General features: G+C 42.0%; 1 protein-coding gene across 1 annotated transcript in view; it reads right to left on the reverse strand.

Moving 5' to 3' along the window:
- NCAPD3 (non-SMC condensin II complex subunit D3) overlaps positions 1–13209 on the reverse strand; it is a 273275-nt gene that overhangs the window by 99957 nt on the left and 160109 nt on the right. The window contains exons 20-23 of the mRNA XM_053691510.1: positions 3771–3878; positions 1216–1330; positions 978–1133; positions 169–407 (exon numbers count right to left, since the gene is read on the reverse strand). Coding sequence (XP_053547485.1) covers positions 169–407; positions 978–1133; positions 1216–1330; positions 3771–3878 — 618 coding nt within the window. The remainder of the gene's footprint in view (positions 1–168; positions 408–977; positions 1134–1215; positions 1331–3770; positions 3879–13209) is intronic.

The following is a 13209-nucleotide window of genomic DNA, read 5'->3' on the forward strand; positions in this document are numbered from 1 at the left end:
GAAGAAAGACTAACATGCTAACGGAAGGAAACAGAGGCCTGTCACAGACAAGGAACAATAGCTTCTGGCCCACACTCATAAAATGTAGAGTTAGTAAATGTGTGGGATAGAGGTTCTAAGCAACACCATACAGCTTTCAGAGTAAGAATTTGTGTAACAAGTGATTACCTGCAGCAGGTTAGTGAGCATGATGAGTGTCTGCTTGCGGATGAAAGGGTCTTTATCTCTGAGACAAACGGACACATTGGGGATGTATCTGTCTACCATTGTTGTGTACCGGATGCACAGGTCACATATAACAATGATCACATTGTTGCGGATGGCCACATCATCACACACCTCAAGCTCCCGGGCAAGTGCTGCGATACACTTTTTTGCCAGGTCCTCATGCTGCAGGCACAGCTTTCCTGTAAAGGGAACGATGCACTAATGAGTATGCACCCAAATCAGTAATGGCAATCTTAAAGGGACAATGAACTACGTATACAATTTTCTCCACTTTATAGTGTTTCCAATTATCTATTTTAACTGCAAGAGTGTATTCAATTAATTACAAACAGATCATTTAGCTTTATTTTGTAATTTGAAATGGCTGATGTTGCCAGGTAAAACCTCCACCTGTACTGAAAACTTCAAACCTGCAGTACTGGCAACACAAAATGTATCTAAGGCAGCAGCAGAAATCAACCTCCAAGTTATGAGTGTGAGAGAGCCCAGCCCATTTGAAATAGTGTTGCTGCAGTAGATTTGAATACAATGAAGCACGCACAGCAGCTTGCCTGAGTACACTATCCTTTTAAGAGGGATGTACTTATTTTGTTAAAGTAAATCTGAGCTGAAAATGTGTCATAACAATTACAAAAGTTATATTCCAATATATATGAACAAAAACTTTCAAAACCTGACGGTTTGTAACAATTGCAGGAGAGGTAAATACTGCCTGAAAAACTTCAGTTAAACAAAAAAATGTCACCTACCAAGTGTGATAAAGGCGTGTGCGCGGACTATAGAGGGCATGTTGGAACCTCTGAACTGGGAGAGTGGCTGTGAAAGAGGTTGTGAAAGTTGCTGAGATGACGGCTGTGATGAAGGCTGTGACTCAGGAATTTCCTCATTATCAGAACGACAAGAATCTTTATAAAAACAAACACATTCATTTCAGATGGTGCTCGAAAAGTTATTAGCAATTGCTTTGTCAGCATAAAACCTACTCACGTTGCTCTGTTGTGGGAGACGAGGCTAAAATGGACTGGACCAGTAGTAAAACTCGCTTCTCTACACGGGCTGGACATAGCTGGGCAGCTTCTCCAAGAGTGAAGAGGTGTTTGACCTGAGTAATGCAAATGTATATATATTCATTATGATTGTACTTGTTAATTATATCTGTGGTTCACAAACTGCAGCACGTTAGCTCTAGGTTTATTAATTTGCGGACAGACAGGGTTCATCACAAACTGTTTTGTCAGCAGCAACATTAGGGCTAGGTTTATTAATTTGTAAACAGACAGGGTTCATCACAAACTGTTTTGTTGGCAGCACCATCAGATCTAGGTTTATTAATTTGCATATGGACATGGATCATCACAAACTGTGGGGCACATCACCAGTGAACGCTAGAAAAAAGTTAGCATGACAAAACTTTTTCACTCGGCACTGTTGATTGGGCTTCTTTATTGTATAACACCAGACATTCCACAGCATTAATATTGGACATCACTTGTAAAACTAAATTAAAACGACAGTGTACTTGAAAATTGTAAAGTTTTAAAAAAGAAAAATTTATGCTTACCCGATAAATTTATTTCTTTGACACGGTGAGTCCACAGATCATCTAATTACTATTGGGAATATCACTCCTGCCCAGCAGGAGGCGGCAAAGAGCACCACAGCAAAGCTGTTAAATATCACCTCCCTTCCCTCCAACCCCAGTCATTCGACCAAAGCAAAGGAAAGAAAAGAAAGGAAGCAACAAGGTGCAGAGGTGTCTGTAGTTTATAACAAAAAAACCCTGTCCTTAAGAAAACAGGGCGGGCCATGAACTCACCGTGTCAAGAAATAAATTTATCAGGTAAGCATAAATTTTGTTTTCTTTCTAATGACACGGTGAGTCCACGTATCATCTAATTACTATTGGGAATCAATACCCAAGCTAGAGGACACAGATAAGGGATGGACAAGACAGGGAACCTAAACGGAAGGCACCACTGCTTGAAGAACCTTTCTCCCAAAAGAAGCCTCAGCTGATACAAAAGTATAAAATTTATAGAATTTAGAAAAAGTGTTGAGAGGACCAAGTTGCAGCCTTGCAAATCTGTTCTACAGAAGCTTCCAGGAAGAGGAAACAGCCCTCATAGAATGAGACATAACTCTCTCAGGAGGCTGCTGTCCAGCAGTTTCATAAGCCAAGTGAAAGATACTCTTCAGCCACAAAGAAAGAGAAGAAGCCGTAGCTTTTTGCCCCTTACGTTTTCCAGAGAAAACTACAAACAGAGCAGAAGACTGACAAAAATCCTTAGTCGCCTGTAAATAGAATTTCAATGCACGCACCACATCCAGATTGTGCAGCAAACATTCCTTCTGAGAAGAAGGGTTTGGACACAAGGAAGGAACAACAATCTCCTGATTAATGTTCTGAAACCACTTTAGGGAGAAACCCTTACTTAGTACGCAAAACTACCTTATCCAAATGAAAAATAAGGTAAGGAGACTCATACTGTAATGCCGAGAGCTCTGAAACTCTACGAGCAGATGAAATAGCAACCAGAAACAAAATCTTCCAAGATAATAACTTAATATCTAAGGAATGCATAGGCTCAAACGGAGCCTGTTGAAGATCTTTAAGTACTAGACTCCAGGGACGAGTAACCAGCTTAAACACAGGCCTGATTCTGACCATAGCCTGACAGAACGATGCACGTCTGGTACATCCGCCAGACGTTTATCTAACAAAATAGACAAGGCAGATATTTGACCCTTTAGGGAGCTTGCCGATAAACCCTTCTCCAAGCTCCAACACCTAACTTTACCACTTCCTTGCTCTAACGTAGACAAAGAGAATGACTGGGGTTGGAGGGAGGTGATATTTAACAGCTTTGCTGTGGTGCTCTTTGCCGCCTCCTGCTGGGCAGGAGTGATATTCCCAATAGTAATTAGATGATCTGTGGACTCACCGTGTCATTAGAAAGAAAGATAGATAACCCCTTAATTATCCATTCCCCAGTTTTGCATAACCAACACTGTTATATTAATATACTTTTTACCTCTAAAAAGGACTCCTTATCTCAATGTTTTTTTGTTTTGTTTTTACAATCTTACATTTTAGCCAATTCTTGTATAACCATTATTCTCCATGGGAGTGAGCACAATGTTATCTATTTGGCACACATGAACTACCACTGTCTAGCTGCTGTGCAAGATTTAAAAATCACTGATAAGGGGTGGCCTTTTAGGGCTTAGAGGCTATAAAGTATTTTAATATAACAGTGTTGGTTATGCAAAGCTGGAGAATAGATAGTAAAAGGTGTTATCTATCTTTTAAAACAAAAAAAAATATCAAGTAGACTGTCCCTTTAAAAAATATAATATAGGGAAAAAACAAAGCTGTAGGAAGAAGGCACAGAAATAAGCTATTAAATTAGGTTTTATATTCATATTATATAGAATATTTATTTTGATTATCAGCCATAGAATACTGCCCAGAACCTTGTACTTAAAGTTTTTTTTTGTTTGTTTTTTTTGGTTTGTTGTTGCAACGCAGCATCTTAACTCACCAACAAATCCTGATTAAATGATTCATTTCGGTTGTCTGTCATTACAACAGAGGAGATGTATTCTTCACAGGTGCAGATAAGATCCCCACATACCTCGTTCAGCAGTTCCTGCAGGATTATGGAATAGGTTATTTGCAGAAGGCCATATAAATATCACACATAGCCATAATATCACATATTGATATAAATATCACACATAGCCATAATATCACATATTGATATAAATATCACATATAGCCATATAAATATCACATATAGCCATATAAATATCACATATAGCTATATAAATATCACACCTAGTCATATAAATATCACACATAGCCATATAAATATCACATATTGATATAAATATCACACATAGCCATATAAATATCACACATAGCCATATAAATATCACATATTGATATAAATATCACACATAGCCATATTAAACTTAAATTATGCTTACCTGATAAAATATTTTTTTCTTCTGACGAGAAGAGTCCACAGCTGCATTCATTACTTTTGGGAAATATGAACCTGGCCACCAGGAGGAGGCAAAGACACCCCAGCCAAAGGCTTAAATACCTCCCCACTTCCCTCATCCCCCAGTCATTCTGCCAAGGGAACAAGGAACAGTAGGAGAAATATCAGGGTGAAAAAGGTGCCAGAAGAACAAAAAATGAAATACCGCCGCCTCAAGATAAAACACGGGCGGGGAGTTGTTGACTCTTCCCGTTAGAAGAAAAGAAAATTATCAGGTAAGCATAATTTAAGTTTTTCTTCTTAAATGGGAAGAGGCCACAGCTTCATTCATTATTTTTGGGAAAACAATACCCAAGCTATAGAGGACACTGAATGCAACCAAAGGGCAGGTACAGAAGGTGGCCCCTTCGAAGGGCACCACAGCCTGAAAAAAAAACAGAACCCCACAAAAAACTAACACTTAGAGCAAGGGGTTAAAAAACTCGAAGGACCCAGTAACTGCTCATCAGTTAAATAACCTACAAGGCCGGGCTAGAGATCACTCAGATCCCTAGATCCATTGACCACAAAAAGCCCCCAAGGAGCCAAGTCCCGCAGGCGTCCTGACCAACAGAACTAACCCTCGACCCGAAGGAAAAGCCTTCACCTACCCCCGAGGGGGAAACGAAAGGCCCATAAGATATCTAAAGGACTATCAATGAAGGAAGAAAACACGTATAACTAAAGCGAACCCAAGGTTGCTAAAGACAACCACCCAGGGAAAAAAACTCCATAGAAGGACAAGGACCAGGGATCAATATAACACCTAGAAGAGTGTGATCATGAGAAACCCCAAGGCTTAACCTCAGATCCCTAACCCAACACCATACGCCTTATGGTGCTACAAGCTCCCCACTACACCCTAGTCTAGCAGACATAGTAGCTAACTAGACAAACATAGGTAAAAAAAACCATATAAACCGAAGAAAATTTGGAACCTGCAGACAAGGATGATTATCCCAACAGAGAAAATCTCTCTCATGAAACACATAGCCACCTCTGAACAAGAACTCGCAAACTCTAGCCTCAAGACAGCAAAGCTGACCCTAAGCCAACATGGGAGACCATCCCACAGAGAACGCCAAAAAAATTCTTGACGACAACTCTCATCAAGGAAACTTTAGGAAAACATCCAGCACCAGCAGCATATGCAACCAGTGGAGGGATGAACACCATGACCCCCACCAAAGCCGGAAAGAGGATAGAGAGCTGCCCCAGCAGGAAATGGACTTCAAACCTCCAGCTACTAGGCAGGGAGATACCCTTCGACCTACAGCAACTAGAAGCACACGGTCCAAACTCAGCAGAGCAACCAGATTCCCCCCACCCCCTTGTGAGGTAACGGACCAAGTCCAAAAAATTGGCAACATCTGAATACAAATACAAAGTTCTCCAAACCACAACTCAGAAGAAAAAAGGGAAGGGGCCCCAAGAGAGAACAAATCTGAGCAATATTTAAATTGGCTTGTCAGGACAGAAGACAGTGTGCTCGGGATCCTAGAACCCCTACATCACTCCCTTCTCAAGAAGGACCACTCCGAAGCAAGGGAGATAGGGTACTGAACTACAGCGTCCCAGTACAAGGCCCAGCCCCATGACTTCTTGCACGCAAGGAGGGCAGGGCCCCTCAGAAAACGAGAAGAGAAGAGCTATGAGGCCTCAAGGAATGCAACACTGCAAGACCTCCCCGAAGGAGGGTAAACAAAGGACCACTTTCCCAGCCAAAGGCTTGGAGAAGAGAGAAGAAATGGTAAAAACCATTGATAAGATACGACAGCTCAGTTGAAGCCAACAACCATGAGCTCACATCAAGGCGCAACAGCTGCCGCTGACAACAACCATAAGATCTCGTCTGAGACAGCAAAACTAGACAGATACCAAATCGTCCCTAAAGGGGCAATCAGAGGTTGTAGAACCCAAAGGCTTTAAACCGAATTTAAGACAGCTTGCAAACACACAATCAAGGTGCAAATAGCTGCAGCTGGTTTCACCTAGGACCAACCCAGATCCGGACTCCGAAATCTCAGACAAGAGACATGGCCAAAAGCTAGACACCTGGAACCAGAGACTGGTCGATGTTCCAACCCCCAGAGGACCAGCCAGTGATCTCATACTGAGGAGTGCACCCTGTAGTGCACTCCCATATCCCAATGTCCCTGGACATTGTGCCCTTGAAAGAGATACAGACCAAAGAGGCCAAGAAGACATCTTAACAGGTCTAGGAAGAGTGCAATTAGCAACACGAAGGTGTAACTGGATCCCGGACTCTCTGCTGTCAACACAAAGAGATGGATCTCTTAGCGAGTCGAAGGGAACACCCCCTCTAAAGACCACGGGGTTACAAGAGACAGGCTCCAAACCAGTCCGTAGGATGAGGAGATGATGATATCTCCAAAAGACCCTTACAGGATCAGTCTCCCGGAATCCTGTACCTCACAGGAAAAACACAGTGGGAGTCTCACAACTCCTGGCAGACCAGTTGACCAGGGGAGAATGCCGGGGAAAAACAAATATAGGAGAACGTGCAACATAATAAAGGAGGAAATAACAAGGACATACTCGACCTTCCAAACAAAGATGACCCGACCCCCAAGAAGGGGATAAAGTAGTCCCAGCAACCTACGAGAGGTGCCTGAGACTAGCCAGAAATGAAACATCCAGAAGATACCAAGAGAGAAAACGAAATCGCTATCCATTTGGTACCCCACCCGACGCCTAGAGGTCATCAAACGTCCAAACCCAATGGGAATAGAGAAACTTTGGTTCCAAGGCCAAAAGGCCTCTCACGATGAGTCTCAGCCGGCTCTGATCCCGGAATCCCCTAAAGTGTAGCACACGGGGGTGTATTCAAACCCCTAAATTTGAGTTTGATAATCAGACATGTTACCACTAGGCCCACTCAATAGTAGAAACGGGAGGATAAGCAAAGCAGCCCACAGTCTTCTAAAATGTAGGCAGCAAGAGAACATGAACACTTATCAAAGTGAACTCAACACCCGACAGAGTAACCCGTACCGGCACCCCGTGGGTGACATGAACCGTAAGGAACATCATCTAGTGCCAGACCAGGACCTGCCTGGCACAAGAACACACTGAAACTGTCCGAGGTCCAAGGAAAATCGAGGCCCCCGAAGGGATCGATAAACTATAAACATAACTATGCATTATATAGTATTGCGCGACTTCCGAGGAAGTGCCCATGCGACCACAAAATCGCAAGTATCCGTTCCAGAGAAGAAACGCTCCCAAAAAGGAAACTATAACAAACATGAGCTTCGTAAAACAAATTAAACACATCCTAACCGGATCAAATAAAATGAAGGCAGCACCCGAGGGTGAACTCCCAATGAGAATGGGTACGCCAATGAGACCAGCCAATTAGAGGCCCCAATCTCCTAAGCTCACAACTGGAACAGATACTTAAATGAAAAGAAAGACGGAGACGTGAAGGAGATTGGCTTCATCCCCATACGTCTAACCCTGTTTGCACTCCTCCAGCACCGCCAAAACATGCCTTAGTAGTACACGAAGGCGTGCCAGTCTATAAACAGAAGGCAAAATGTTTCCTCGCCGGATCGTTGGACGACCACGAGGGAGGGGCCCCAGCCTAAGAGGCCATCGCTTCCCCAGAAGGTCGAACTGACTCAGGCGATCTCACGCTTGACAGACCCTGGTTAACAAAACACGGACAGTATCTTAAAAATATTTCTCTTGAGAGATATTAATGTGCCAGCGCCACAGATATGGCCATGCGGAACCATGCCGTAACCTCTGGAGGAAACAAGCCGCCTTCCGGAGGAGTAACGGCCCAAGGGACACCTGCTTGCGTATCGAAAGAAAATTCTGGGACATGTGCCTCACTGGACATGGAATCCTCAGGGGCGGATGGCTCAACGCACTCTACGCTCCCCGATTCAGGGGAAGAGAGTACTCTAGCACGGCAATCGGAACATAACTGATGGGCATGGATAACCCGGGCCATTTCATACTCCTCACAAGACGTATACTCAGAATCCTCCATAACTTGGAGATTGCAAATATGGACAAAAACTAAGCGGCACCTTACTCCCCCAATGGCTGGGGCACTCACCACCTCCTGTGAACCAAACAACCAACGAACAGACTCTCTCCGTCGTCACTCAAAGTACTGAATGGAAATACAACGTAACCACACCCGGACACACGGTGCACCGTGTAAGGCAGTTATGTTCCGACTAGCCCTAAGCCCAAGCATCACTACAAGTTAGCAGACAGAATCAAACATAAGTCCCCCCTGTTCAATAACCCCCCACAGGAGATATTAACCCTTGACTCCATAAAAGGAGTCCCACTGGGACCCTTACTTCTTTCGATAACATTACATTCCCATATCGAAATAAAATTAAACGATATTACCGGAATCTACGCCATGGAACAAGAACACGGCCCTTCAAGTGTGACAGATAGTAGCATCGCTTCTGACATGGACTTGAGTGAATAAAGGCAGGCAGCGAAACTCGTCAACGCCGATTGCCAAGGAGCTGTTAACATGAGTCGGGATAGTTTTACAGAGACGACACTCCCTGCATCTCTGGACTAACTTTCATCCATGCTCTCACTGAGAGGCGGACATGATTACTTAAAACTCCAGTCCCATTCTGAAGAGTACTACCCTCCATAAGAAATTATCTTCAAACTTCTGACACTTCTCTGCCAACCTCCTGTGACGAAAGGCAAAGAATGACTGGGGCATGAGGGGAGTGGGTGAGGTATTCAAGCCTTTGGCTGGGGTGTCTTTGCCTCCTCTTGGTGGCCAGGTTCATATTTCCCAAAAGTAATGAATGCGGCTGTGGACTCTTCCCTTTAAGAAGAAAATACAGCATATAGGTATATAAATATCACATAGCCATATAAATACCACATTTAGCCATATACAAATCACATATAGCTATATAAATGTCACATAGCCATTTCAATGTCAGATATAGCTATATAAAATGTCACATAACTATATAAATGTCACATATAGCCATATCAATATCACATATAGCTATATAAATATCACATAGCCATATAAATATAACATATAGCTATATAAATAACAATTTATGCAAGAACTTACTTGATAAATTAATTTCTTAAATAGTGGCAAGAGTGCATGAGCTAGTGACGTATGAGATATACATTCCTACCAGGAGGGGGCAAAGTTTCCCAAACCTCAAAATGCCTATGAATACACCTCCTCTCTCACTCATACCTTAGTTTAACGTGTAGCCAAAAAGTGAGGTGTAAAACAAGGAGTAAAAAGCATACAAAAAGAGGAACTGGAAAAAAATAATGTGCTTTATAAAAAAAAAAAAATCATAACCACAAAAAATAGGGTGGGTCTCATGGACTCTTGCCACTATGAAAGAAATTAATTGATCAGGTAAGTTCTTACATAAATTATGTTTTCTTTCATGTAAGTGGCAAGAGTCCATGAGCTAGTGACGTATGGGATAAATACCCAAGATGTGGAAATCTACAAGTCACTAGAGAGGGAGGGATAAAACAACAGCTAAATCCGCTGAGAAATTAAATCCAAAATAATTAAATTTTCTTCAAAAAATTTAAAAAACACTCAAAATCAAAGGCTTTCGAATCAAACAGACAACTGCCTGAAGAACCTTTCTACCAAAGGCTGCTTCCAAGGAAGCAAACACATCAAAATGGTAACATTTAGTAAAAGTATGCCAAGAAGACCAAGTTGCAGCTTTGCAAATTTGATCAACTGAAGCTTCATTCTTAAAAGCCCAAGAAGTGGCAACTGATCTAGTAGAATGAGCTGTAATTCTGAGGCGCAGACTGCACCACCACCAAATAAGGTTGTAAATCAAAAGTTTCAACCAAGATGCCAAAGAAAGAGACTTTCTGACCTTTCCTGGAGCCAGAAAAAATATCAAATAGACTAGAAGTCTTTCTGAAATCTTTAGTAGCCTCAACATAATATTTCAAAGCTCTTACCACAGCCAAAGAATGTAAAGATCTTTCAAGAGTATTCTTAGGATTAGGACAGAGTATTCTTAGGATTAGGACACAAAGAAGGAACAACAATTTACCTATTGATGTTGTTACAATTCACAACTTCAGGCAAAAATGTAAATGAAGTGTGCAAAACAGTTTTATCTCGATGAAAAATCTGATAAGGAGACTCACAAGAGAGAGCAGACAATTCGCAAACTCTTCTAGCAGAAGAGATAGCCAAAAGAAATAACATTTTCCAAGAAAGTAATTTAATATCCAGAGAATGCATAGGCTCAAAAGGCGGAGCCTGTAAAATCTTCAAAACCAAATTAAGACTCCAAGGAGGAGAAATAGATTTAATAACAGGTTTGATACGAATCAAAGCCTGAACAAAAGTGTGAATGTCAGAAATTTTAGCAAACCTTCTATGAAATAAGACAGAAAGAGCAGAAAGGTGTAATTTCAAAGAATTTGCAGACAACCCCTTATCCAAACCATCCTGAAGAAACTGTAAAATCCTAGGAATTCTGAAAGAATGCCAAAAAAAAAATTAAAAAAATTATTAGTGGAACACCATGAAATATAGGTTTTTCCAAACCAGATTATACATTTTCCTTGAAACAGACTTACAAGTCTGTATCATAGTGCTAATCACCGAGTCAGAGAAAACTATGACTACGCGTTCAATTTCCATGCCTTCAAATTTAGAGATTTGAGATCCTGATGGAAAAATGGGCCTTGAGACAGAATGTTTAGCCTTAAAGGAAGTGGCCAAGGCTGGCAACTGGACATCAGGACAAGATCTGCATACCAAAACCTGTGAGGCCATGCTGGTGCTATCAGAAACACATGAGATTGTTCCAATATGATCTTGGAGATCACCCTTGGAAGAAGAACGCGGAAAAATATAAGCAGATTGGTAAAACCAAGGAACTGCTAAGGCATCCACCATTTTCCCTGGAAAGGTATCTGGGAAGCTTTCTGTTTAGACAAGAGGCCATCAGATCTATTTCTGGAAGACCCCACATCTGCACAAGATGAAAAACATAATTTATGTAAAAACTTACCTGATAAATTCATTTCTTGAAGAAATAGTAAAATTCTAGGAATTCTAAAAGAATGCCAAGAGAATTTATGTGAAGAACACCAAGAAATGTAAGTCTTCCAGACTCGGTAATAGATCTTTCTAGACACAGATTTACGAGCCTGTAACATAGTATTAATCACTGAGTCAGAGAAACCTCTATGACTAAGTATTAAGCGTTCAATCTCCATACCTTCAAATTTAATGATTTGAGATCCTGATGGAAAAATGGGCCTTGAGACAGAAGGTCTGGCCTTAACGGAAGTGTCCAAGGTTGGCAACTTGCCATCCGAACGAGATCCGCACACCAAAACCTGTGTGGCCATGCTGGAGCCACCAGCAGTACAAACGAACGCTCCATTAGGATTTTGGAAATCACTCTTGGAAGAAGAACTAGAGGCGGATAGCTATAAGCAGGTTGATAATTCCAAGGAAGTGACAACGCGTCCACCGCTTCCGCCTGAGGATCCCTGGATCTGGACAGATACCTGGGAAGTTTCTTGTTTAGATGAGATGCCATCAGATCTATTTCTGGAAGCTCCCAGATTTGAACAATCTGAAGAAATACCTCTGGGTGAAGAGACCATTCGCCCGGATGTAACGTCTGGCGACTGAGATAATCCGCTTCCCAATTGACTATACCTGGGATGTGAACCGCAGAAATTAGACAGGAGCTGGAATTCGCCCATACAAGTATCCGAGATACTTCTTTCATAGCCTGAGGACTGAGTCCCCCCTTGATGATTGACATATGCCACGGTTGTGACATTGTCTGTCTGAAAACAAATAAACGATTCTCTCTTCAGAAGAGGCCAGAACTGAAGAGCTCTGAAAATCGCACAGAGTTCCAAAATGTTGATTGGTAATCTCGCCTCCTGAGATTCCCAAACCCCCTGCGCTGTCAATGATCTCCATACAGCTCCCCAACCTGAAAGACTTGCATCTGTTGAGATCACAGTCCAGGTTGGACGAACAAAAGAGGCCCCTTGAACTAAACGATGGTGATCCAACCACCAAGTCAGAGAAGATTGAACATTGGGATTTAAGGATATTAATTGTGATATCTTTGTATAATCCCTGCACCATTGGTTCAGCATACAAAGCTGGAGAGGTCTCATGTGAAAACGAGCAAAAGGGATTGCGTCCGATGCAGCAGTCATGAAACCTAAAATTTCCATGCACAAAGCTACCGAAGGGAAAGATTGAGACTGAAGGTTTCGACACTGAATCTATTTGGAAACCCAAAAAGGTTACCCTTGTCTGAGGAATCAAGGAACTCTTTGGTAAATTGATCCTCCAACCATGTCTTTGAAGAAACAACACAAGTTGATTCGTGTGAGATTCTGCAGAATGTAAAGACTGAGCAAGTACCAAGATATCGTCCAAATAAGGAAATACCGCAATACCCTGCTCCCTGTTTACAGAAAGAAGGGCACGGAGAACCTTCGAAAAGATCCTTGGAGCTGTTGCTAGGCCAAAAGGAAGAGCAACAAACTGGTAATGCCTGTCTAGAAAAGAGAATCTCAGGAACTGATAATGGTCCGGATGAATTGGAAAATGAAGATATGCATCCTGTAAGTCTATTGTGGACATATAATGCCATTGCTGAACAAAAGGCAGAATAGTCCTTATAGTCACCATCTTGAATGTTGGTACCCTTACATAACTATTCAATATTTTTAGATCCAGAACTGGTCTGAAAGAATTCTCTCTCTTTGGAGCAATGAACAGATTTGAATAAAACCCCAGGCCCTGTTCCAGAACTGGAACTGGCACAATTACCCCAGCTGACTCTAGATCTGAAACACATTTCAGAAACGCTTGAGCCTTTACTGGGTTTACTGGAATGCGTGAAAGAAAGAATCTTCT

The sequence above is a fragment of the Bombina bombina genome, chromosome 8 (genome assembly GCF_027579735.1).
Source record: "Bombina bombina isolate aBomBom1 chromosome 8, aBomBom1.pri, whole genome shotgun sequence".
Classification (NCBI taxonomy): domain Eukaryota; kingdom Metazoa; phylum Chordata; class Amphibia; order Anura; family Bombinatoridae; genus Bombina; species Bombina bombina.